At 40.9% G+C, this 27,972-nt stretch overlaps 1 protein-coding gene across 5 annotated transcripts; it reads right to left on the reverse strand.

The window, feature by feature from the left end:
* Positions 1–1,593: 1,593 nt before the first annotated feature.
* LOC120737493 (radixin-like) lies at positions 1,594–27,749 on the reverse strand. Of its 5 annotated transcripts, none has more exons than XR_005696748.1 (16): positions 27,561–27,749; positions 25,038–25,131; positions 14,952–15,035; positions 14,475–14,570; positions 13,450–13,572; positions 13,113–13,264; positions 9,868–9,951; positions 9,495–9,641; positions 8,034–8,130; positions 7,775–7,938; positions 7,240–7,370; positions 6,670–6,830; positions 6,416–6,508; positions 5,572–5,808; positions 3,122–4,549; positions 1,594–3,081 (listed from the first exon to the last, which is right to left on the reverse strand). XR_005696748.1 is itself a non-coding variant. In XM_040038240.1 (16 exons), the coding sequence occupies exons 2-15, from the start codon at positions 25,047–25,049 to the stop codon at positions 4,385–4,387; spliced, it is 1,746 nt and encodes a 581-aa protein (XP_039894174.1). In that variant the 5' UTR covers positions 25,050–25,131; positions 27,561–27,749; the 3' UTR covers positions 1,594–4,307; positions 4,338–4,384. The 5 variants fall into 5 exon arrangements, 3 of the variants coding, with proteins under 3 accessions (XP_039894174.1, XP_039894173.1, XP_039894175.1); XR_005696747.1 differs by having other exon boundaries at positions 3,114–4,549; XM_040038240.1 differs by having other exon boundaries at positions 1,594–4,307; positions 4,338–4,549.
* Between the last annotated feature and the right edge of the window lie 223 nt (positions 27,750–27,972).

Genomic DNA, 27,972 nt, shown 5'->3' on the forward strand with positions numbered 1-27,972 from the left:
GGTCTATATAAAAATCCTATGGCGGCCATTTTGAATGTATCCAAAGTTCTACTGAAGCTCTACTCAGTGTCTGCCATAGCAAACAGGTGTGGTCTTCATGTAACAATAATTCATCACCTCACTAGTGAATTATTTGAAATAACGACAATATAAAACAAATTTAGCAAAGGTTAGCGAGCTAAGCTGCTAGCTGCTTTCTAGTAGTCAAATGTTGAAAACTTCTGTCTGATATTTTAATACAAAATATTAAAACTCCTTTAGCCTCAGTGCATTACTGCCTGGTAGCTCAACAAATGAAGACAATATTTCAATTTTAGCATTTGGAGGTTAAATTACACCTGCCTTGGCAACTCGAGCACTTCCTTAGCTAATGCTAACACTTTTTTCTATGCGTTCAAGATGCTACCTACCTGTGGGACTATTGAGGAAGACATACTTCTAATAGTAGGATGCAGCATTAAGTAAAATGTTCACCGACTTTATATTTTTTATTTTCCTTTCAATGTTAATGTTGCTGGAGTTCTTCAGAACACAAGTTTGGTTGTTTTCTGTCGACTGGAGGCCCTAAACTGTAAAGTTCAAAATGGCCTCCGAGGAAATAAAAGTTTAGCACTTGAGCTCATCGTACCATTAATCACAAGCCAGCTACATATAGCCCACTGGTTTCTTTCCTGTCCAACACATGCTGTTGATGAGAGAGAACCTCTGTGTGTATTGAAGAAGCGCCTTCTCTCTGGCCTCCTGGCACTGTGTGTCAGCGTGGCACCTGAGGGTGGGCCCAAAGTAATGCCTCTTCGTGGCATTGTGCTTATGACACATCCAATAATCTGAACTATGTTCAGCAAACTTTTATGCATGTTTTTGATTTGTTTAGTTCCTGCATGTGTTCTTGTTTAATTTATGTACATATCCGTTTTCCTGAGAGGCATGTCTTGCCGTTGTGATGTAATGCTAGTTGTTGTTTAAGTGTTGTTTTTAGGTTTAACTGTACACATAACAAGCTTTTTTTCTTTTTGGTGTGTGAATTTTTCACTTATTGTCCGGTCTTGATTTCTACAACACTGGATATTTACTTGTTGGGATGAAGAAGCCTGTGATGGATGACGTCCCATTTTTCTCCAACTGTTGTTTCCTTTGGAAGTGCACTCAGCCATATATAGCAATATGCTGACTTGCGGATATCATAACTCTTACTGGATAAAAACCTATTTCACATAGTATTCTACTGGCACAATGTAAATACTAAGTACTTCAATATTATAACACTTTCTGCTGTAACTGTGATTATTCATTAAAGAGAGTACTGCTATAAAAGATGGTGAGTCACAGAGGGTCGTTTTAAGTGTTTTATAGCACCACTGTTGGGTCGTTACTCAGAAAAAGTATTGTATTACACAGTAGTCTGAACTTTTTTTTTTTAAAGTAACGAGTACATTACTTTCTCTAGGGAGTAATTAAGTAATTATAGTACTTTGTATTTCAAATCATGTTAATGAATGTCACATAATTACCATTGCAACTAAAAATAATTGATCTGATCCAAGTGTGCCACTGTATATAATCACAAGTATGCAAAGTGACCAAAACACATGCTGAAAATTTAAAACTTTTATTTGTGAACCAATGAAATAGACCAAAATCCATTTGTGCCTTCTATCTTACGGAGTACTAACATGAACATAAGGATGAGGAAGGATGAGGAGGAGGGGGGGACTCCAAAACAAAAGCAAAGCAAAACATGACAGCTGGTGCCAGAGCAGGCGTCATCACAGACACCGGCTTCATTGAAGGGGACAGATGCACCAATAACTGCTGCTGTGAAGAAAAACAGTCAAACTGAAGCCTTGTAGCATCGATGTGGAGGGGGGGGGGGGGAGATATGTCAGCAAGAGTTTTCCCCTCCAGTGAAGCTGGCCAATACACGATGCGTGCTGCTGCTTTACGGTCTTTGAACACATTACAAGAAGAAAAAAAAAAAATGGGCTGGAAGCGCAGGATCATTTCTTTCACCTGCTATGGCAAACACAATAGTAACAACGGACACTGAAGTTAAACACAAGACAGGCTTATGTCATACAAATGTGTTACCGTCAAAACCCCCCCTCCCGAAAAACTACCTACACCAGCTGTCAAGTATAGCAATAACATACTATAAACATATTCATCATATTGTTAATATAAAAAAACAAAAAAAAACAAAATAAAATTAATGTTTACTCATTTCAAAAAATGCACCCTGGAACATGTTTCCCACACCACAAAAGGTGGACTCCATTTGTTGTCTTATGTTGGATATGAATTGAAAGATTTCAGGGAATTTTTGACCTACCCTCTACTTGATTTCCATGAGTCATGATAGCGAGGTCTGTTTGCATTAAGAGCTTCCAGTAAATCATCTCAGTCCCATTATTCTGCTGCACATCCTGAAACTGTCTCCTTGAAGTCAACATTTTGGGCTTCTTTAACTCACGAGAGCCTTTTAAAACCTCTGGAGTTCAGAGTGGTTCTGTGGACCGAGCCCACCATCGCTCGCCGCTTCTAAGAAGACCCTGAATGCTTCAATGGACCCTGGCAGACTGACCTACGCTCTGCACAGAGCACACCTTTATCAGCAGCATTTGTTCACTCATCTTCCTCATTTTTTGGGAGTTTTTTTTTTGGGGGGGGAAACAAAAAGCAATAAAAAAAACAAAAAAACAAAACAAAAACCAAACAAACATCTGAGCAAGGCCAGGAGAAACTGCTGTGTAAAACTAGCTTGATATGTAAAAATAACACTTTTCTAACCAGATTTCACAGGAATCCTCAATATTTTCAAGCAATCGTAACCAAAATACAGCCAGAAAGTAACTGACAACACGTAGCCTGCCCGGGAGCAATGCCGCAAAATGTAACAGTAACCAAGTAAAATTATTTTTGTTCATTTTTTTCTAATTTTATTTTGGGAGGGAGGGAGCATCCTAAGTGTTTGACTGTCAGTCACCAATGTTATTATTACTGAGGTAGAGATTTGTCCCAAACTGAGACCGATGTTTTCATAAGCTCCCCAGCCAGAGAGGTGCCAGGCCTCAGCTTCCATAGCTGAACGAACACACACACACACACACACACACACACACACACACACACACACACACACACACACACACACAGGACAGACGGAGAAAAGGCTCTGATGTAGTGCGGTTCCTCTGCCTGTCCTTATTTTCGGTCCCTGGGATCCTCTGTGAGCTGGCAGGCAGAGAAAACCATCTATGGTGACTGGGAATGAAACACTGGGACGCAACACCTACACTACCAATTAGCTTATCTTCACAATACTTTTAAGCTTGAGGGCGAGAGCTCAAAGTGGCACACGTTGATATCCTATGACTTCTGTAAATTTAAAGAAAAACATTTTGTTTTTCCCTTTGTTACCTTTGCTACATTCGTTCGTCAAAACCTGCCATGTGACAAGTTGGGTGGCTCTTTCCCCTACGAGGGTCAGTTCAATTTTATTCACAGAAATATCTTATATCAAAAATTGCAATTATTGATTTTAGCCTGTAATGACACTATTAAAATACTGCAGTGTTATCTTTTTTTGTATAAATCTATAAATGTCATGTTTAAACTATAGTTTGACTTTAGTAAGTAGAGTTAAATTCTCTCTAACGACTTAGAGATGGTGAGAGTGTTAGAACATCTACCAGGTGATATGCTTTGACATGCTAATATAGAAGTGCTTTGACACAGAATGAAAACAATGACCTAATTTGTCCCTAAACTCCAGTCCTTATTTGGAAACCTGAGGTTAAACCCGGCCTCAACAGACAACTAAAAAGATGGGCATCATCAATAAAACGAGTCAAACAAAAGCAGAAGGAAGAAACGTAAAAACAAGAAGAGGACAGAAAATCTTTTAACTGGAAACATAGAATCATACTAAAGCTTTGCATACAAAGTTTTCAAGCGAAAGAAGAAAAAACAACAACAAAATCACTCTATGGCCACGTTTACCCAAAATTTAAAAAAAAAAAAAAAAAAAAATTCCGACTGCTTCCATTTTTGGTTTTTACAGTTTCACTTCCCCCATTCGAGTAAGAGGTACAGATGATCTCTCCAACACGATAATTTGCTTGTTCAGAGTGGCGTGTATGCAGCTCCACATCAGGGAGAAATCCAAACTCAGATAAGGAAGTGGAGCAGGACTTTGGCAAAATTGGATAAGAAGATTTCTTGAGACAGCCTGGGTGTTGGGGGGGTGTTGAGGGAGACTCGATAGGCTTACGAGGACGGAAGCGTCAGTTGTCCATGAAGAAAAAAAATCCAAAATTAAAAAAAAAAAAAAAAAAATCAATCAAGCAGCCGTTAAGGAGAGCGGGGTAACCCTGAGGTGCTGTTCTCACATACACTCGAACTCGTCGATGCGCTGCTTCGTGTTGCCCTGTCGGATCTGCCGCAGAGTTTTGTATTTGTCTCGGCCTGCTTTCACGTTCTCGGCGTGCAGCACGTCGTTCTGGGTCTTCTTGGTGTCGTCTCTGGCTTCGGCCAACTCTGAACTCAATGTCTATGAGAAGAGAAGAGAGGATAACAGGTTGAGGAGGGCGAAAGAACAGGAGGAGAAGACGCGACCAAAAAAATAATAATTAAAGCCAAGAGGAGAGAAAACTGTCTGATGATCAGGGCGGCACAGACGTTGCAGACAAGACAAACGAAACAGGACGTGTGCGGAAGAGAAAACGGGATCACGCTCCATTTCAAAACTAAACATCTGATTGACGCAAAGCCACTTATCTTTAGCTTTTGGTTCTCTGTGTGCGATCTTTAGTCTTCACTGACAACTAAATCAAAAGTGTGTTTGTCTCTGCTGTATTGAAAACAACACACAAGCAGGGATCAGCAATGGTTGGACCAAAGTCTGTTCCTTCAGCAGTCGTCTTTGGAGGAAGCCGATACAAAGTGCAGGCCTGGGTGTGAGGTTCCTGCCTTTCTTTATGTAAAACTATTCTAACTCTTCTTGCATTAGCTTCAGTATTAGTCCTGGCCTATGCAGTAGCCAGGCTTCATAGCAGTCTTTGGAATTTACTTAACAATATAAAAACTATGATTAGGTTGGACATTATCCATCTGATTACTTCATTTCTAGAAAGTCTGTTTTAAAGCCAGGCTGCAGTATAAGCCAGCACATCTCCTGTGACAAGCAGGAGTTTAAAGAAGAACGGACACAGACGTATGCCTCATCTTACCCTTATCTGCCATTTCTTGGCCCGTGTTTCTTCTTTGCAACAAAACTGCTGTTATAAATAACAATGAGATGATATTATTTTTTGTTTGTGTATCGCAAACTTCCTTTAGTTACATGAAACTAAAGCTTATTTTGTGTATATATATAAGTTTGCTCTAAAATTAATCTGGCAATTTTTGGCTTTAGACTTCATTTCAGCGCAAGATGCACACCACAGTGGTGGAATTTCTTTATATAGGACTAGTTTTGATAAAGAGTAATATCAGGCTTCTTATGGAGGCTAAATCTGAACAACGGGTTGTCATTTTAACCCTGCCCTAAAGGTTTTCACTTCTTGCTCCTACCTGCAGCTGCTGCTTAACCCTCTCATTCTTCTGTGCTTCAGTGACGCGAGCCTCTTCGCTGCGGAGGTCAACATGGCTGACGCCCTCATTGGAGAGCTCGGCGCTGGCCTCTGCGTGGTTCTCATCGTGTTCATCGTGCTCGTTCTCAGCATGACCACCCGGAGGCGCTGGCACCACCGTCATGGCGGTCTTCAGCTCCTCCTTGGTTTTCTCCAGGTCCTGCTGGGCTGACAGAGCCTGCAGGTGGAGGCACGAGGAAGGAGAGATTAGGACAGACAGCTCACGGAGTCACGCTAGACAGGTGAGAGCAAAGGATGCCACACAGAACAGCTGTGGTTAAAGATCTAGGCCATCAGACCAAAAATAATCACAGTGGCATTAAGCCTAATCTGCATCCATCATGACCTGACCCATCTATGCAAAACTGCATGATCATTTGTAAAAGAAACTCATTACAGGAAGGAGTTGGGGAAAGATTTAGATTATTTAGATTAATTAAAAACACGCTTTTTAAAATGTGTAAATATTAACAAATGTTTAGTGAAGCCAATCAAAATGTAGACACCATCTGATTATGAGTGATGTGGAAGACAAGCGATGGGTATGCTGTATGGATCCATGTAACACAGGATTCCCGATCACTCTAATCCTCCATCACAGTGGGTGTAGTAGTCCATACCATTTGATTTACAAATATTATGATGAGAAATATTAAAAATTAACCAATTTAATTGTTTCAGTGTCCACTGCTGGACAAAATTCAGTCACATCATGCACAAGTTGGAAAGTTTTCCACATGTTTATCTCATCTGGTGCATGAAGTCATCAATGAAGTCTGCGTTACCTTGTGCTGCCACTCTGTGGCCTCATCCTCTTTCTTCCTCTTGGCGTCTTCTAGGAGAGAGATCTTTGCTGTGAATTCAGCCAGTTCAGAAGCCTGCAATGAAAGCAGTCCCTGCTGTTACTCATACAGAAGAATCTATGACTTCAAACAATCCGAAATAATCAGACACCAGAGCCTTGTAAGTGCAGGAGCATAAAGCATATACACATATGACAGTCTGGCACTGCTCCCAGCATCAGTCAAACAACACACACCAGTTGCTCTTGAGTCTTCTGCTGGTCTGCAGCCTGTCTGGCCAGCTCCGCCTTGGCCTCCTCGGCTGCTTGCCTGTCTCGCTCCAGCCGCTCAGCCTCCTCCCTCGCTTTCTTTCTTTCTTGCTCGAGCTCCATGGCGCGGCGAGTCTGTTCCTCGAGCTCTGTGGAAGAGCAGACGCGAACATGTCATAAATAAGCTCCGATTTATGTTGTAAACATTCAGAGTCCAACCTCAGAATGAACTCTGGTGATGGCAACTGAAGACTTTAATGTAAAACAGAAGCCGCAAGAACGCAACTTATTGTGTTTTGAAAGTTTCCTCTTATTTCAACTATTGAAAAATGGGTTTCTAAATAAGTTTGTATTTTTAATTTGAAAGAAAAGAAAAATGAAAGCACAAAAGCTTTGCTCAATCTTTATATATTCTGGTCACACAAACATAATGAAATATGTAATTGGTCTTGATCTAAAGCCCTAGAGAGATTCTCCAGTTTGACATACAGGAGGGAAGGAGGAAGTAAGAGCTACAGTAAGAAAACGGATGAGAGAATGAAAAAGAAAACGGGATACCTCTCTGAGCTTTCATCGTCTGCTCTTCAATCTGTTTCAGCCTCTCCATGAGCTCTTCTTTCTCACGCTCTATCCTTTCTTTCTCTTTCTCTGCATGCTCTCGCTTCTTCTTTTCATTCTCCAGCTGGGCCCTGAGAAGGTTGCAGATTACATGTTTCAGATCACTTTGTGTGTATATTTTAACTATGAAACATCTATTTTAATACTGTATATATACATAGATGAAGTACTCTCACCATGATCTGAATAAAGTTAAATGAAGCTTCAGAATGAATACATGAACATGCCTCATTTTTGTGTAGCAGAGGAGACACTGCCCTCTAATGGAAATGCTCTGCTGTAGCAGTGACTCGTCATCAGTGTAAGCCTTGGTCTGATACAATTTTGTGCATTTGTTTTAATGGGAAAGTGATAATCAAATGTCATCAAGTCCTAGCACACTCACCATGCATAGCTTTGTATAATGACATGGAACAAAAAAAATAAAATAAAAAAAAATGTATGTGTATGTGGCCAAGTCATCCCTCTGCAGTACCTCTCCATCTGTTTGTGGTGCTTCTCCTCCCGGGCTTGAGCTTTCATCTGCTGCACCTCGATGGTGTCGGGCTTTCTTCTCCTCATGTACAACTCGTGGTTACCCATACACAATGCCAAAATGCGCTTGTTGATGCGCAGACGTGGGGCATAAAACACAAAGTCCTAAAGGCATGGATAAAAGAGAACAAAACAGAAGCGTGTGAAGCATTTATATAAAGCTGAAGGATGAATATTTGTGGACTGAGTGCGACACTCACAGGTGCTTTCTTGTCGATGGGTTTGATGACAAACTTCTTGTCATTGAAAGAGATGTTTCGAATCTCACTCCAGGGGAATCCAATCTTTGGTGTCAATCTGGATGAAATAGCAAAAAACTGGTTAATTGTGCAGACTTTTAACAGCCTGTTAAAAGTAACCCAATACCACGTGGTATAAAATTCAGCCAGCAGATGGTGCCCAGTATAAACAGACCAGCTTACAGGAAATGATGACACTGAAGCGTCTTTCAGGTCTGTGTGAGAATAGCGGCAGTATCAGGTGTCACGCTCACTGGCTGACACTAATTCGAGTAGTAGTAGATGCTTTGTGAACAAGAGGTAATAATAAAGAAAAAAAGAAAACAAACAGAGAAAGTGAAGGACAGTGAGGAAGCTGCAGCCAACAGAGAGAAAAAACTATGCTGTTATCTCGCAATCATCTTTTTTTTTTTTTCCCCTTCACCTGTCACCTGGACGAGAGAAGAAGGAAGGCAGCTGTCCTCAGGTAACATAAACAAAGGTGATGCAGAGAGTGAGAGGAAATGCTACAGGAGTAGTGATTAAATCTGTCCTTCACAAAGAGGGGAAATAAATCTGACCAGAAGGGAACAGCAAAGACTACTACAATGGAGAGACAGAGACTTTCTCCACCTCTCACTTATTGAAAATATCTTTGCTTCCTCAAAGCTTTTTGGACATTGTGCATGTCCTATTACCATTTATGTCACACAGCTAGATACACTTGTGATGTATTTTCCCCCATAAAATACATCACAACTCTAACAACATCAGATCTAAACAACCACTTGTTTAGAGGGGTCTGTCTGATTAAATCAAATTGATTTGAGTTTAACAGTATGTGCTCCGTGGGCCCATGAACCAAAATCCACTGAGTATATGAACCCTTTGTCAGTGAGTTTGGATTATTAAAGTTGTTGAAAATCTCTTAAATATATTAAATGCCACACTCAAGATTCAAACATTATAAATATTATAATAATAAATATAAATATTTTTATTTTTTTTAAAAGCACCCCACTAAATGTTTCCAGAGTGGGTTGCACAGTTGTTCCTGTCAGCTAAGCTTCTAGAAAATCTGACGTTTTTTTTCCATTTCATATTTAATTCAATACGAGTTTTGATCTTGTGATGAGGCTGTGTAACACAGCAGGTATACCAGGCGCATCGAAACACATCTATCAGTTGTTATGATTGTGACACACTGTGTAGTAACGCCTCCAACTGCTCACTGTTCAAGGCTGTTGCTGTTTAGCAACCAACTGCAAACCGCAGCTCTGAGGCTCTTTGTCTGTGTGAGGAGATTCATGCAAAAACTTCCACTTGGTAACGTCAAAATGCTGGCCTCATACTGAGATTAAAAAACCCATCAGCACTACAAGGCTAATAGCTGTAGAATTAGTCAGAAAATTAGTTTTTCCAAGGATTATGTATATTCCTTACTTGTCCTCGTGTTCGTAGATGTTGAGTCCAAGAGCATCCACGCCCAGCCATAGCTGTGTGCCCTTCTTGTTTTTAATCTCAAAGTAGTTGACTCCATACATCTCCAAGTCTTGGGCGATTTTAAGATACTCCATCATTGAGTCCTCTCTAGAGTAGAGAAAAAGAGGCATTATATTATATTATATTATGTTTAGAAATTTAACACAATCACATGTTCAAAACAATAGCATTCAGTTAGCGTACATTTTCTTCTAGAAGAAGAAAAAAAGCACACATTCGAATTTAAGTTAAGTGGGTTTAAATCTTTGGTACTTTATGGCAAATCCAAACATGTCTACAAAGGGTTTCATCATGATAAAGGTCTGACACACACCTGAGCATTCCTCTGTGTTCTTCGTGCCAGGTCTGTATCCTGTCCTCCCATTGCTCCTTAGTCAGCTTGTGCTGCTCCAGGACTCTATACACACACACACACACACACACACAATGACGTTCATCTGAAGGAATGTCAAACAGCACAGAATTGCTTCCCCAAAGAGGAAATCATAAATACTCCAGCAGGCAAAGATATAGATTTTGAAAAATGAAAGTCAAAATCCAGTTACTCTGGCTGACACCAGAATCATTCATATATATATATATATATATATATATATATATATATATATATATATATATATATATATATATATATATATATATTTTTTTTTTTTTTTTTAACAAAACACACCCAGCACGCCCCTGCGGGCGGTTTATCCTTCAAGCTCGGGTCCTCTACCAGAGGCCTGGGAGCTTGAGGGTCCTGCGCAGTATCTTAGCTGTTCCCAGGACTGCGCTCTTCTGGACAGAGATCTCCGATGTTATTCCCGGGATCTGCTGAAGCCACTCGCCTAGCTTGGGAGTCACCGCACCTAGTGCTCCGATTACCACGGGGACCACCATTACCTTCACCCTCCACATCCTCTCGAGCTCTTCTCTGAGCCCTTGGTATTTCTCCAGCTTCTCGTGTTCCTTCTTCCTGATATTGCTGTCATTCGGAACCGCTACATCGATCACTACGGCCGTCTTCTTCTGTTTGTCTACCACCACTATGTCCGGTTGGTTAGCCACCACCATTTTGTCCGTCTGTATCTGGAAGTCCCACAGGATCTTAGCTCGGTCATTCTCCACCACCCTTGGGGGCATCTCCCATTTTGACCTCGGGACTTCCAGGTTATACTCGGCACAGATGTTCCTGTACACTATGCCGGCCACTTGGTTGTGGCGTTCCATGTATGCCTTGCCTGCTAGCATCTTGCACCCTGCTGTTATGTGCTGGATTGTCTCTGGGGCATCTTTACACAGCCTGCACCTGGGGTCTTGCCTGGTGTGATAGACCCCAGCCTCTATGGATCTTGTACTCAGAGCTTGTTCTTGTGCTGCCATGATTAGTGCCTCTGTGCTGTCTTTCAGTCCAGCTTTGTCCAGCCACTGGTAGGATTTCTGGATATCAGCCACCTCCTCTATCTGCCGGTGGTACATACCGTGCAGGGGCCTGTCCTTCCATGATGGTTCCTCGTCTCCCTCCTCTTTCTTGGGTTTCTGCTGCCTGAGGTATTCACTGAGCACTAGGTCAGTTGGGGCCATCTTCCCAATGTATTCTTGGATGTTCCTTGTCTCATCCTGGACTGTGGTGCTGACACTCACCAGTCCCCGGCCCCCTTCCTTCCGCTTAGCGTACAGCCTCAGGGTGCTGGACTTGGGGTGAAACCCTCCATGCATGGTAAGGAGCTTTCTTGTCTTTATGTCAGTGGCTTCTATCTCCTCCTTTGGCCAGCCTATTACCCCAGCAGGGTACCTGATCACGGGCAGGGCGTACGTGTTGATGGCCCGGATCTTGTTCTTACCATTCAGCTGACTCCTCAGGACTTGCCTGACCCTCTGCAGGTACTTGGTGGTTGCAGCCTTTCTAGCGGCCTCTTCATGGTTCCCATTTGCCTGTGGGATCCCCAGGTACTTGTAACTGTCCTCTATGTCTGCAATGTTGCCTTCTGGTAGTTCAATCCCCTCAGTTCTGACTACCTTCCCTCTCTTTGTTACCATCCGACTACACTTCTCCAGTCCGAACGACATTCCAATGTCATTGCTGTATAGCCTGGTAGTGTGGATCAGTGAATCGATGTCTCGTTCACTCTTGGCATACAGCTTGATGTCATCCATGTACAGGAGGTGGCTGACAACTGCTCCGTTCCGTAGTCTGTATCCGTAGCCAGTCTTGTTAATGATCTCACTGAGGGGGTTCAGGCCTATGCAGAACAGCAGTGGGGACAGAGCATCTCCTTGGTAGATCCCGCACTTGATGGTGACTTGTGCTATGGGCTTGGAGTTGGCCTCTAGTGTTGTACGCCACATCCCCATTGAGTTCCTGATGAAGGCTCTTAGGGTCCCATTGATCTTGTACAATTCTAGGCATTCCAGTATCCAGCTGTGGGGCATTGAGTCATAGGCCTTCTTGTAATCAATCCAGGCAGTGCACAGGTTGGTCAGTCTGGTCTTGCAGTCTCGGCTGACTGTTCTGTCTACCAGTAGCTGGTGTTTTGCGCCTCTGGTATTCTTGCCAATTCCTTTCTGTGTCCCACTCATGTATTGACCCATGTGCCTGTTCATCTTAGCCGATATGATGCCTGACAGGAGCTTCCATGTAGTACTGAGATTATTTTTATTTATATATATATATATATATATATATATATATATATATATATATATATATATATATATATATATATATATATATATATATATATATATATATATGACTTAATAGTTACTATATACAGTAATTGACTTCTATTCACTTTACATCAAATTAAAACTTTGGGTGTCAGATAATTATTTATTGAAAGCTAGACATTTTAAATGAGAATAAGAAAGAAAAGTATGTCTTTGTGCTCCCTTTTCCCTGTTAATGCCCTATCGGCCCCCCTGGCTAAACTTTGCTAGATCCGCCCCTGCACAGTTACCAGCGTCAGCTACGTAGAAAAAGATCCTCGAGTAGAAAGTAATATTAAATAAATTCTAACAACAGCTTATCAAGCTTAAACGTGCTGCTGTTGTTTATCCGCTGGTTTCCTCTTTCTGGTGCAAAGTGGGCCAAAAACAAACAAGAGAGACGGACTCGCGACAGAAAAGCCAATCAGCTGATCATTAAGCAGTTTCATGATTGAAGTAGCAGCAAGAAGAGGCAGTCGCTTGTTAAGCTTAACGCAGGAATGCTTTACAAACATTCAGAGATGGACTTACACACTTGCTTTACTTCTCTCGGGGATAACTTTGTCGGAGATGAAATGCCGGGTTGCTAGCGAAGCTCCAAATGCTATCCAGACCACCGACAGGTCCTGCATGCCACAGCCGCTCTATCACGTGATCCATACTGCTCCGACGTGCTAACGTTCTGAGGCGAGTTACGGCGTGTTGCAAGTTTTGTGAGGTGCTTTCGTGATATTTAATGGATCGGATTACATTTTTTATTTTTCTCCGATATCCGATCCAGTAATTTAGGTCAGTATCGGACCGATACGTAATATCGGATCGGTCCATCTCTAGTAAAAAATGCTAAACTTTATGTGAAATGCCTACCTCTGAGGGAGCAGTCTGTCATGAGTAAGGTACCCAGCCTTGTGCACCTCTTTGTTATAGTCTCCATACTTGGCCTGGACAGCGTATGAACCCAGCAACACAGCCGTTTCTGGGGGACAGTAGTTCTCATCATTCAGGATGGCCTCTTTCACCTGGCAGAAAAATGTGTGCGTGACTTTAAATTTACTCAAGACTGTAAGATTTAGTTAGCACTTATGCTGAGAACAGAGCAAGCTAGATAATAGTAACATAAAAATGTGATATTTTGAGGTTTTGAAAATAACTGAAAAACTAATTATTTGCTAAAAGTGTTGGTGTCCTGAGTGTGTGGAGTTACCTGCAAGAAGAAGAGTCTCTGGGTGATCTCCTGGATTAGTTCCTCTGAGACATCTTCAGGGAAGAACTTGGCTCTGAACTTAAACTGCAGAGGACTCTCTTTCTTTACATCTTGCTGGGTCACCTGGATTCAAAAAATAATAATAGCGCCATTATGTACTGGAATTTTTCAATACTATTTTTCTGTAGCCTCTGCCTTTTGTCTGTCTTGCTCACATGCTTGTTGAGCGTGAGGATATTTTTTTTGTAATGCACACTTGGAAATGTAGAGACACACTGTAATAGCAGGGGTGCTAGGACTGGGGATTGTTTTGGGGTGAGTGAAAGAAGAAGCCTGTTGAAAGACCACATCTGAGGCTTCAGTACCACAGTACTGCTTCTAGGCAAATACCAGACAAACAATAGACACAGACACTGGAGGAAACATGAAAGTGAGAGCTAAAGAGAAAGACCCCGACAAACAATTTAAGAAAATCAGTTGAAGTCCACATGCTTAGATTAATAATAATATTAATAATGGAATTTTGTTTTTAAGCTTCTCCATCAATCCATCTTCTTCCCCTTATCTGGGGCCAGGTCCCGGGGGCAGCAGCCTAAGCAGAGAAGCCCAGACCCCCACCTCCCGTCCACCTCCTCTAGCCATTCTGTGGGAACACCAAAGGGTTCCCAGGCCAGCTGAGAAATATAATCTCTCCATTGTGTTCTGGTTCTGCTGTGGGGTCTCCTCCCGGTGGGACATGCCCAGAACACCTCACCCAGGAGGCATTCTAGTCAGATGCCCGAGCCACCTCAACTGGCTCCTTTCGATTAGGAGGAGCAGCGGCTCTACTCTGATCCCCTCGCGGATAGCCGAAATCCTCACCCTATCCCTAACGGAGAGGCCAGCCATTCTTCGGAGAAAGATCATTTCCGACACTTGTATCTGCGATCTTGTTCTTTCGGTCACTACCCAAAGCTCGTGATGATAGGTGAGGGTAGGGACATAGACCAAGCTTCTACTTTCCCACAAAACAAAGTGATATTTACCTTTTTATTGAGTTTCAGCCATGTGATGTAGCCTTTACTGTCCACATACTGTAGTCCAAAGAACCACACCTCTCGCAGGCCCACAGTCTTTACCACCTAAAAGCAAAAAAAAAGAAAAATGGATTTTCACAGTTGATCCTTCCTTTAGATAGCGTTTTTTCTTTGATGTCTGAGAAGTACAAATCTGTGATCTGTGGTAAGTGGCAGAGACATTTAAGAGAGAAGGGAGCAGACTGTTAGAACGTAAAGAAATCATATTTATCTTCTGCCTGTTTAACAAACTGTTATAGGGAGCGTTTTTGATTTCAGTTCTTATTATTCTGGCACTGACTAAACTCTTTCTGAAGGCACCAAAAATTCCTGTGCTGGGAGGCGGGGACTGACAGCATAAGAATACAGGAAACAAAGTGTCAACTTCTCAAGCACCCACACTCCTACGTGCCAGGTTTCTGTCCTCAAAATACTTTTTTTGCTCACCTGGTCAAACAGCTGTTTTCCTGTGGTATTTGGCTGGATTGCAAACTCCAACTCTGCATCCATGGTGGTCACACGGACATTGATCTAGGGGGGGGGGGGGGGGGGGGGGGGGGGGGAAGAAAAAAAGGGGAGGAAGTTCACTTTGCTTGCAAATATTACACAAGTGAAGACATGAAAATAAGTTGCAATTATTCATGTGTGCGTGTTATTCCCTTTTTTCTGCTCCTGTTTTAGGCAGTTAAATACCACTTAAACCTATAAGTTTGAACAAATACTTTAACTGCAAGAACAGGTCAAGAAATCCCTAAAGAACAATTTTTTTAAGCGTGTTACGGACAGATGAGATTCAGAGGAACTCGCGAAGCACTAGGGAGGTGGGAAAAAAAGCATATCTATCTATATTTATCCAATCAACCAGTCTTCTGAAAGACTGCTTCTTCAAACTGTTGTACAAAAAGTGTGCAACATTCAAAGAATTTATGCACTTTATGCGCACACTTCATCTCATGTGCCTGACTATGCCACTAGTCTAAACTAGTCAGCAAAGCAATCGAATGATAACTTGATCCACTTGCGTTCATGATTTAAATCCTACTGAAAACTTGTGCTACCATCTTAAGTGAGAGATTCACACGAAGGGAAAACTGTACACTACTTTAAACAGATGGAAGTTGAATACTGGTTGTGATAAAGTGAGGTGGCTCACAAAACACTGAGGCAATACTGGCAAAAAGTATTTTTTTTATACAACCTTTACTTTTCACACAATAGTTATGGTTCTCTTAGAATACAGGATGTGGTGCACTGCATGTATGCACCAGTACTACTGACAGCTCATGTCAAGTGCTGCTGTCCAACTTTTCCTCAGTTGAGCAAAAATATTCCAGGAAATTGCAGAATTTCTAAAGAGGACAATAGAAGAACATTTTCCCCCATATGTGGGCAATGTGTCAGATCCTTTCAATCCTACCCTCTCAGCACTCTGCCAGTGAGTGAAGCCACACTTTTTCAAGGCAAAGACCTCTGTTGGGGTGGAGCAGAGGATAAAACTCAGTCATTGGCTGTTCCTCTTTAAGCAGCACTGGCAGTAGGCCTAGAAGCAGCTGATGGCACAGAACAGAGCAGGGTTGACCTCCGTGGCATCTGACATCCTTCCTCCCACACCTACTCATACATTGAGCCGTGCATTGCCTCAGTGGTAGTTAACAGGACGAGAAGAGAGACGGAGGAAAACACAGAGTAAAGAGGAAGACTAGAAGCAAGCTGAGAGGCGGGGTGCAAAAAGCAAAGTTTAGCAAGAGCGTGAAGGGAGGAGAGAAAAGAAGAAAAAAAAGAAAGAAAGAAAAAAAGAGCGTGGCTATGAAGCGCAACAGGAAGTTTGAGAGATGATCTGGGGTATACTCCTTTCGACATTAAATTACAGCGTTGTTGCTGTAGATGAGAAGAAGAAGAAGAAGAAGAAACTGAGGGAATGAACCATCCTTTTCCTCTCAGTACTTATATATAAAACCTCAGGAATGCTTACTTTGCATTCCTTTTTCTCCCCTCTTGTTTTTGACACACTCTCCTGCCTTCATCTTTTTCACTCAATATCCCTGCAATGAATAATCCATGAAACCAGCACATAACTGGACCCCCACATGGAACTCAGCCCATAATGTATCTTGCTGGATCACCACATTAATTACCCAATAAATACTGCAGGACATGCCCACAATATAGATATCTTGCATGATGTTTTGTTGTTTGCGTTTTGTTGCACTAAAACACAAATTTAGTCTGCTTTGCACTGAAATTTTACTTGGTTGTTGCTAAAGATGCATTCAAGGAGGATTTTGCATATGTATGCAGAATCCTCTGGCTTCTACTGCCACAATTAGGCGATAACGTATCTAAAAGCTGCTTGACAACCACAAGTAAACAACAAAAACTAAAGGAGCATGTGCTACTGACTTCCAGGGGTCAGACCAGTAAAACATGCAAATCACAGTGAGATTGCTTATTGCTGTACAAACAGGTAAAATTTCAAATCCAGCCTTCAAAAATTCTTGTGTGGAGTGAAAAGTCTTTACCACTACTATCCGAGACTACAGATGAAACATGAAGAGAAGCTCTGAATGGGACTTGACTATGTTTAGTGACTGAATTAAGATTATAAGTTCACAAATCACATCCATCCTTTTCTTCTTTTGTGGTTGTGGCTTGAAATTTATGGAACATGAAATGTCTGTGCTGCAGTTCATTGAGTTTTCTATCGACACCGGCGGAAGTGTTTTCAGTCCAAAACACAAAATCCATCACAAGAGGGAAGAGAAAAAACAAAACAAACAAAAAACAAATAGACTCCAACAAGCTGAGAACACAGTTCAGTTCAATTTAATTTATATAGCACTAAATCACAACAACAGTCACCTCGACTTCCTTGAAGCGACTGTTGCCGAGCCTCTCAGCTGGCTTGGGAAGCTAGACTACACTGATGACCATTTACATATTATGGCACAGGAGGGTAACAATAAGACAAGGAAGGAAGACACCAGAAACACATGTTTACCAGAATAAAGCAAAAAAAATGACCCAAAACATGAATTAAGAGGGGGGATAACACAGGAAATACTGAAGGGATGAGCAGAATTCTAAAATTCCAATTAGTAGCTAGAACAAAACAACAACCAGGCAAAAATAAGAAACGTGAAATCTACACAGAGCACTTAAAAATAAGAATATCAAACTAAAAGATCAGTATTTTAATAGGAGAATATGGAGGGATTCAGGGATGCTTTATGAATGGGGTCACTATGGGAACTTGACACCAATGGCTATGATCCAATAACATAAGCTACTTATGACACCACAACCCTGTCAACATTTCAATGTAGACACTAAGGATAATATTACATGAAACAGGGGCTACTGATATCCAGCTCTTTACCTTGCTTGGCTTTGCTTAAATGCAGATACTTCAAACAATAGTCGGTGTTGGGAAGGTTACTTTTAAAATGTATTCCACTACAGATTACATGCCGCAAAATGTATTTTGTAACGAGGAAAACACAAACACAGTGTACAATCGAGTCTTAATAGCTTACTTACAACTGGGCTACACTGCCCGTGAGGCTACATTCTTTAAGGCTACGCCTGTAACACTTTGCCTATTGCATTCATATTAAATAATTTTTTGAACAATAATTCAACAAAAAAAAAAAAACCCAACTTCTTCACGTCATTATGTGGGCTGCAAGTAGAGGTGACATGGGCTGTGAGATTGAGACACAGGCATTAGAGCCTCTTAATGCGTGTTTTGTTTGGGTTGCCACTGGCATGGAATTACCAAAACTAGAGGGGACAGCCTAACATATGAAACAGGAAAAGACCGCTGTGTAATCCATTTATTGGGTACCACATTTTTAAACGGTAACTGTAACGGAATAGTTACTCATATTTTGTATTTTAAATACGTAACGCCGGTACATGTATTCCATTACTCCCCAACACTGACAATAGTAACAGACTGAAGATAACTCAATTTTAAAACAAACTAATGTGGACATACTGAGGTTAAGAGTTTTAAAAGATGAAAAAGAAACAAGAACACTCACTGATTTTTTTTGATGTACTGTTTTACTTCTGTGTGCCTGTCGATCTGATCTCCCTTATAAAATAACCTTTGTATAACAATAACCTCTTCCTGTTACTGAACATCAATTGCATTTGGATAACTGTAACTAACTAGTTAAGTAACATTTGGATCTACTCTTGCAGGTGCACAGATCTAGCCACAAACAAGGTAACCACAGCAACATAATCTATTCATGGTTCACTGAATATAGACTTTGTGTTGATTTCACTGCCTTGGTGACTTTATAAGAAAAGTTATACAGAATGTAGTGCTAAGTTTGAGTTTCCAAAGGACTGGAATAGACTGCGAGTTCTCCTCTGTTTGTGTGGGGCCCGCCATCAGCCACGATAGAGCCAACCTTTGTGCTACACGTGTGTGTGTGTGTGTGTGTGTGTGTGTGTGTGTGTGTGTGTGTGTGTGTGTGTGTGTGTGTGTGTGTGTGTGTGAAAACATAGCAAACCCACAGGGCGGAAAGAGGTGGAATCCTTTATGGACCAGACGGTTAGTTAATCCTGTCTCTCATACAGAGTGGGGGGGAGGAGAAGAGGGACAGCAACATGCCAAAGCAATGACACAGCTAATCAGACACTGACAACTGACATGCCTTGAAGGAGTGACTTTTGCAAGCCTGTCCTTAAACAACACTATTTGGTGACACAAGATACGCTGACTGGGCAACCTGTCCTTAAAAGGACAGTGTTAGGCATTTGAGGAAAGACCTGGAATGGGAATAAATTCCAAAAAAGGACATTCACAACAATCAACACAACAATCCAGGTACTCAATTCCATCACACTGCCATAAGAGGATGCCTTGCAAGCATGTGAACTGACAGGCCTTGAAAGTTCCTAAAAGCACAACATAAACACTAAAATTAGTATGACACTGGATATCCTCTTGATGAGTCAAGTTCCAGTTGGAGCCCGACATATCTCAGAAGCAGTTCCAACATCTAGCGGAAAGATTTTAGAAGCTTCCAGTAAATGTTATACTGGAAGTACTAATACTCTCATCATTCCTTCTTTTCACTTCTCTTTCTTACTACTGACCTAAAAATATTAACTACTAGTTTTACTTGTGTTAAGAGGAGCCAATAATGAAATAAATGATAAACTGGTACACTGACACTAGCTTTAACCTCAGTGCACAGCGTCCTTCTGCACAGATGGACAGAGAAAGATCTGCCTGAGGTTGGACAGCAAAATCTTGTGGAACAATGTTGGCTAAAGATTTTCTTATTCAGGAAGAAAGGGGGAAAACAAAACAAAAAAAGTGGCTTAAGTGGTCTAGAAAATTGAAAAATGTATATAATTGGAAGTAAAGTGTGGTTATCACTGTTGTGATTTCCCCATTAAAACCCCCCCCCAAAAAGATCCAAAAATCAATCTATAATCCAATCATGAAAACTGACTACCTTTCCAGATATCAGAACAGGCAAATATACAAGTCAAGCAATCAGCTGGGAGTAACCAGCTGACCTAATCAGTTGTGTCAAAAAAGTCACAATGCTTATTGTCCACACTGAGACCAAGATTATTTGACAGAATAATTCAGCTTTTGGGAAAATTGTACAAATATTTAACTTGACTCATATTTATTGAAAGTTGCCTGAACATGACAACCTCACAACCTGGCGGGGAATCAATTTGGAAAGGTGTGCACTCAAAGACAAGCAGGAGCATGATCTGTGAAACAGACCGCATCACAATAATCATTTTACTTTGATTAATATGATTTAGTCATAACTGAAAGTGTAACAATTTTATCAATTGCACTGCGCTGCTTTTGCTCTCATCTATAAAAACTAATGAGCACACATGACCAGACTGGCTGCTCAATACAGAGCAGAGAGGGTCAAATTACAACACACATACAGAGAGTGATTTAACTGCTGAGGACATGCTATTAATAAGCACACCTGAGTGCTGCTATAATATAATACAGACACCAATATTTACCATTGTATCTTGTTAAGTTTACAAGTTGTGAAGAATCCAAGAGCTCCATCATTAGTGTTTTGTTTAAAGGGAGATGCCATTTTGGGATGTTTCTAAATCCTCCTCTCAATTTCAATTGCAAAGACAAGTTCTCACTCAAATGGGCCCCTTGTTAAATGTGCAGCTGTTTAGTAACTGTAAGCTGTTTAGAGGAGCTTTGCTGAGAGGCCTTAAGACACACACATCAATCAGTAGAGCCGCTAATCTGGCCTGCTGGGCTCCGAGCAACTGTCTGTCCCTCTGATTAACCTCCCCTGCAGAGTAAGGCAGTTCTCAACGGAGGAGTGGAAGGAGGCGTGAGAGCAGATAAGGAATCAAAACTACCTGCAAACAACAACATTATTGCTTTGGGGGAAGAGAAGGTGAATGTTGTGTTGGAAGTATTGTTTATTTATTCGTTGTACGAAAGAGTGAGAAACTTGAGAAAATACAATAGAGGGAAAATAAAAGCTGGACCTTACCCTACTTATTATTGACCTAGCACAGTTTCAGAAATAACTGCCATCTGTGCCTGAAAACACATTAGTAAAAATGAAAGACTCCTTTGCTGGTTCTGCTCATCTTAATTTGATTGTAATACTGGGATTTCGAATTGAAATAGGGTCAGCATCAATTTCAAAAGTCTTAATTAAGCCAACCAATTAAAGTCCAAAAGTTTCAAAGTGCTGTTATCACAGTTTTTCCAGCACCAACTCCAGGGTTTACAATACTCCAGTGTATGTGGCAGTATCACAAGCCTAGCCGCCAGTCAGGCATACACTAAGCCCTTGCGGGGCTGGTGTTAGTGTTATTGGTGTCTTCATGAAAAGTGGTTCAGTAGTTTGTGAAATACATTCCAGGCAATTTAACACAAGACTCTATTAGGACTGACTTATTTTTTCCAGCTGGCCTCAAACTGGCTACACCATGAACTACAGCTTTTGGTACTTATATATATATATATATATATATATCCTCTTGTCATAACCCCCCTTGCTTTCCAACCTCTTAAAATTCCTAAAGACTATCTCTTGAGGACCACAAATTCCTGCTTCCCACATTTACAAATTATTCCCCATCCTTCTGACTGCTTCCTCTCCTGACAGCCCCTTAGCAGTGTGATTATATTTTTCTCTTAAATCTCTGCTCCTCACTGTGACAGAGCCAGGATGTTGACGTAGACTGGGCCCCCCCAAAGTATATAGCAGGCCACCTCTTCAGCAAACAGGAAAACAGCTACAAGCTAGGAAACCAGTAAGGGCCCTCTTCCTTTCCCCTCATGACTACCCTGCCCCCAGTACAAAGAGTACACCAGGCAGAGAGAGTAGGATATAGGTGTCAGTGGAACTATGAGTGGGCGATATATCGAATATATATATATCGATATATACTCGATGTATCGCAAGTTTTTCCACATACGATGGTTAAAATGGCTTTATCGTAACCATTGAGTATAAACTACCACCGTAATATTCCCCAAACCGGAATATTTTTTTTTTATCATCTTCTGGCATACAAGCATGCTTGTTTATATACTACCAGATAGGGAAAAAATAAATAAAATGATGACAGCGGGAGTTTCAGACGAACGACGGAATGAGACTCACTTTCGTTTGGATTTCACAAGGAGGATGTTGAACAAAATGCGGTAATATGCAAAACATGTTGTAAAACTACTGCAGCAAAAAAGGTAGCAGTACCATGAATTAGGGCTGTGCGATATATCGTCATATGAGATTTTGGTCATAAGACATCTATCGTCCCGATAGAAAATTCTGTGAATCTCAGGCAGCTCGACTTGCGTGAAGTGTTTCCAGCTGGGCGTCGTGTACATGGAGTCGAATGTTTTAACCGATGCATGAAACTATACATTTTTAGACATAAGTTGTAACGCCCGCCGTTTTCTTTGTGAGTATTTATTACACGGCGTGCTGCGGGGAAAAGCCTGTTCTAACGTTTGAGTCTAAGGTTTATTTTTTAGCACCTGACGGCTCTTTTTGCTTCTCATCCGTAAATACTCTGCATACTCTTTCACGTGATTTAGTTTATTTTGAAAGGTCTCAACAGGATCTTGAGCTTTATTCTGAAAGGTTTATGTGGAAAATAAACAAGCGGACACGCAATGGTTTTATCGTCGTTGTTGCTAACGACAACGCATAAAAACAGGCTCTTGTCCGTCCATAGTGTGGTTATATTAAATATAAGAGAAAGAGAGAACTTTAAGAAATTAATATAGCCACTAAAACGGTGAAAAAAATATTGCCGTAAATTTTATTTTACGACACCACGAAACGAAACGACAGACGTTTTCATATCGTCATCCAATATATATCGTTATATCGAACAGCCCTACCATGAATTTATTCCACCAGCTGAAAAGTCATCCACTGCAAAATTAAGACTGTTTTAAACTCGGCATGTCAACGTCCCCTCACACGCCAAAGAAAACGTTAAATAAACCAGCTGTGATACCCGTGACTGTTCTTAGTCAGTCATTTTTTTAGTCACCGTCTAGACTTGTGTTTCTGTCATTTGAGTTTATTGCATTTTTTATTTTACAATTTTTATATGTTATGATATTTCAATTCATTCTAAATTTTTCTATTTAAAGTAGAAAAAAAGTTGAATGAATGATTTGAATACCAGTGCAATTTTGGGAACTATATAGTGAATAATAACATTTGTTTTTGGAGGTTATTTAAACATACCGTGATATATATCATGTATTGTGATATGACCAGAAAATATTGTGATATTAGATGTTCCTCATAACGCCCAATTAGGGCTGAGTATAAGGATACTTAACCCGATTCATGATCAGTTAATCACCATCTATTTAAAAATAGCTATATTAACTGATCAATGATTCTTCAATTACCATAAACCTCACTTGCAGCCTTGGTGCATTTTCTTAAAAACATTGTGTCAACTTTATCGCTAAAAGTCACTTAATGGGGCGTCCACATGGGTGACTGTAAAAGCCTTACTGTGAACAAAAACATTTGTTTCCGTTTTAAAATAAACTTTGAAAATCTGCAGAGTCCTGTGACTGAAAATGTACTCTCTTCCAAGTCAGCCAACGCTGTCACTGACCCCTGCAAATATTTTTAAGCTTGCGTATGAATACTGACATTCAGATTTAGGAGACTGTTCCAAAAGGTTTTTATGTCATACACTAGTCCCAGAGGAGGTCATGTCTGGTGGACCCTGCTTTTGTTTCCTCTGTTTATTATGTCAGCGCTTCCCTGCGACAAGCTGCACTTTCTCTGTCAGATATTGTCTTTGACACAAACGTCACTCTCAGCAAAGTTGGCATGCTGTCCCAGAAGCCGTTTTTGGGATTTTGCCCTGGTGACTCAGGGGACGAGAGGGTTAAGTGAAGGATGACATCAGTGCCTGGCTGTCCTTCTTTTGTATCTTCCTAACTCATCCAAGGACACACACAAACACCCACTGCCTAAAGAGGCAGACAAGAGATGTGTTTCACTTGTGGGACGGCCTGGAACTCGTTGCCATTTCCTTGGAAAGTTTCTGATGCAATCTTCAGCAACTGGATTTTGATTTTTGTCCAAGCAAGACACAAAATGCAAATTTAGTCGAATTAGGCAACTAAAAATACAAATTACACAGTACACCTGCCATAAATCCCTTACTGTGCAGGGAAGACCACAGGGTTGGGCACTGATTGGATGCCAAAATGCTGGCTAAATAAATACACTGATAAAAATGATTAAAAACGCCACGGAAAGACAGAAGTGAAACTGAAAGTCAACTTTTCTCTGACAGTTACTACACGAATAGTTTGTCAACACTTAGAATAAGGGTGACGGCTGTCTCATGACTTTGTCCAGTGTTGAGTAAACCTGCATCATTGGTGGGTAGACTACCTAAAAGTGGCATAACTCAGCATCGTTTAATATCCCCAGACTACTTCCTGCTCTTGCCAAGTCTGTTCATGATGGAAAAGCAGCAACGGTGAGAAGCAGACAGCCATGAAGGGACTGCATCAAATTGGTTTTGTTTTGGCGTTGTTCACATCCTAGGAGTCTGGCATTCTCGCCACCCTTTAAGCAACAATGGCAGCAGTGTTGCAGTTGTGAGGCCTGTGGGCCAGGCAGTTCACTTCACACTCTGGCTGTTGTTTACTTGAAAGAGGCGTATGAGGAGTGGGAGCAGCCGTGGGGATGAAACTGCCACTTTCCAGATTGTTCAAAATGAGGATTTCGGTAGCAGAGCATGCCGACTGTTATGACAACTCACAAGCAGCTCTAAAGAGTCGGTTTACATGAGCAGAACTAGCAGGGAAGAAAAACAAGCCACTTTCACGTGCCTGATTCATATCATACTTCCTGAACCAGCCACATTATGTCCATCAAACAATCAGATTTAAGTGGCAAAAAAAATAAGCAGATTTTCTGGCTTCTTCCCCTAACGCTGCATTACTGTAATAATCTATAGACAAAAGCAGCTTGAAGTTTACTGTCAGTTCCTTACCGGCTTAGGCATCTTTGCTTCCTCTCCTCATTAAACCCAACAGCTGAGAGGAAAAACCCGTCACTGGACGGCAGAAAGACCTTTACCACAGGATCTGAAAAAAAGGAAGAAAACATTTTGTAACATAAGTCCCCAGTGTTCATGGGTGAAACCAGAGACATTATTATAAAGAGCTATTGATTCCAGTCACAGAAGACCAAATCTAGAACAAGGAAGCATGTAGACCTATTTGCACTGACGCATGATGTTATCATCCCAGTCTAGCTGTAGGAATTTGCGCTTATTGATTTTTTTCGGTTAACCATATACATAAAGTAAAGTACGTAAGTAGCCTGGGTTTTGCCCAGTGATCTCACAGGATGAGCCAGAGACCTATGCAGCACTAGAGGGTTAAACAGGCCTTTGTGGGTGGTGGCCAGACTGTATATAATGTCACATAAAGTCAACACAAGCGTCTTAAGCATTTTCCTTTTATTTTTTGGCCATTTGATAACAATGGCAACAATGGTTAAAAATATTTTCATCACATTCCTGGTGATTTCCCTTTGTTTAAAAAAAAGGCCCAAGTCTCTTTAAGCAGCACCAAAATTATTATGGATGAAAAACCCTAAAATAAAAGTTATGGCCTTCTCACTATTCATTTATACAATAGTTTCAGCTTGATTGGAGGGGTTGCAAAAATGGCTTCAGTGTAACCAGGCTGATTTCTACAAAAAGTCAAAACTTCTAAGCAACTGCTGTCTGAGCACAGTATTTATTTTTATTGTTTTTGGTATTCTGTAACTCAACAATCTGACAAGAAACACTACCATTTAATTTCAGCAAACATCTGTTACATTTAGCCAGCAATATTTTCTAAATGTGACAAATTAATATAATGAGAACAAGATTATTCTGTCAAGCTCTAAATTTAGTCCTGTGGATGACAAAACTGTACATTAGAAAAAACAGAAATAACAACCAAAGGAAAGCACTGAAAAACACTGAAAGGAATAGTATTGCTAAATCTGTTAATGACAACAAGCCACAAAACCCCCAAAACAGCCATAGGCACAGTGATGCGGTTTCCATTCAATCACAACATGCAAAACCACTTTTCTTAAGTGTACATATGTTAACTATTGCAGAAGTGCAGTGAGAACACTACTTTAAACAATTCTGCAGGAGAGAAGGCTGTAAGACAATAGAGACATTATGCTGCGACACATAAAATAAAAAAGTTTTACATGACAAAGACCATGCACTCTCATGTCAAAAGAACTGATAGGACAAAGAAATATGCCAATCAACAGTTTTCTTGCTGACATCCAATAGTGATCATTTTCAGATGGTGAACTACAGAGGACCCCATCCATTCATAACCAGATTGCTTTATTTTTTTCTACTACGGACTGCAGAAAACAAAGCAGGGGAGGCACAATGTGAAGCAATGTGTCACAGCACTAGGTATACTTTACTAGAAACACAAGTCTGAAATAGTATGGTAATGACCCATGATGAACTTAAATAGGATAGTGAAAACATCCAACTCAAGAGTTTCTCTCGTGTGAATCACACGTAGGAGTTTCATTGTGGTTTAATGGTATGAAGCTAAACTTCGTAAAGTTTAATAATACACCCCAGCCTGACTGAATGGAGAACTGTGCATCACGACTGACATAAGCTTGCTAAACGCCATTTAATACAAACTGAGAGCAGCCAGGTGTCTGGCATGGGTTTAAAAATACTTTTAGCAGCCATTACATTTTAGTCTCAGCTATTTTGTAGTGCCAGTTCAGGATACAAATCGACTAGCACCACTACTCTTCTCAGTTTTGGAAATTAAAAAAATTATTAGGAACAATGATAGTTTCCATATACAACTGTAATGTAAAAATAAGAATTTGTAAAACCCACTGAACGTCGGAGCTGTAGCGTTTGTAGTCCTCATAAAGTGAAACCCACTTGTAGCTTGTGAGCAATTAGCTTTACCCGCCGAGAGTTGTTGGCTTCCGTTACGTTGAACTATAACCAAAATTTAACGCCTAAAATATTGGCTACACAAGCGTTGCACAACGGAAAAAAATAAGTCAGAGGCTTCAAATCCCAATTTTAAAAATTTATCTTAAATGAACACTAACGTTAGTCACTAGATCCCCCCCAAAAAAATGGTCTTCATGAAGCCCAAAGTTTGCGCGTTGAAAGGCTGACATTATCAAGCTAGTGGGTGTAGTCCGTATAACGGGACGAGCCTAGCCGACGGTTGCCTCGCTCGCGCTCGTGAAGTTTTAACGCCTTAAAAAATGTTAGCCCTCATTTATTCGCCACACTTGCCACTAAAACGAATAAATATAAAACAAATGTCTTAACAAATTCCGACTTAAGACTACGTAAAGCAGAGTGGGGTGCGTTTACACACAGTTTAAGGGGCACAACTTGACAGAAGTCGGCCCTTCTGTGACACATGAATCGGTCGAACACGAGGAAATCCGCTGCATCAAAGTTGAAGAGAAGCTCCTCTCTTTTTGGGGAGAGGCAACTCACCGGGGGACGATGTCTGTCTTTAATTTTATAGAAGAGCCTCGTATCTTCAACTGTAGCAAAATATTCACGATGAAAAATGCCTTTTTACTCCGGGTGCTTGTCTCTCAGTGCGTCTGCCGTTATAAATTCCCGCAGACATGGAAAAACCCTTCAAGTCTAAACCATAAGGCGATTTGGGGGGGAGTCGCTGTAGAGCCAGCCAGAATAAAGTAACACAACTTCCGGTCTTAACTATAAAAATAAAACTACATAGTTAACTGGGCAATATTATCATAAGGCGGTTTACATCTGTTTACAGTTCATGAACATACTCTTAGATTTGATATCTTCCGTACCTTTGCATATAAAACAGCCAACATTTTTCACATTGCAATGATCCTGAATATTTAATACTTGTTTTAAACTTAAGTTT

This window comes from Simochromis diagramma, unplaced genomic scaffold, assembly GCF_900408965.1.
Source record: "Simochromis diagramma unplaced genomic scaffold, fSimDia1.1 OVJJ01000413.1, whole genome shotgun sequence".
Taxonomy (NCBI): Eukaryota; Metazoa; Chordata; class Actinopteri; order Cichliformes; family Cichlidae; genus Simochromis; species Simochromis diagramma.

Excerpts from the sequence above, each read along its gene's own strand:
- LOC120737493 (XM_040038240.1), bottom strand. Across the intron at positions 14,571-14,951 it reads GAAAACAGCTGTTTGACCAG|GTGGTAAAGACTGTGGGCCT; the intron begins GTGAGCAAAAAA and ends TTTTGCTTTTAG. Across the intron at positions 4,550-5,571 it reads GGGTTAAGCAGCAGCTGCAG|ACATTGAGTTCAGAGTTGGC; the intron begins GTAGGAGCAAGA and ends CTCTTCTCATAG.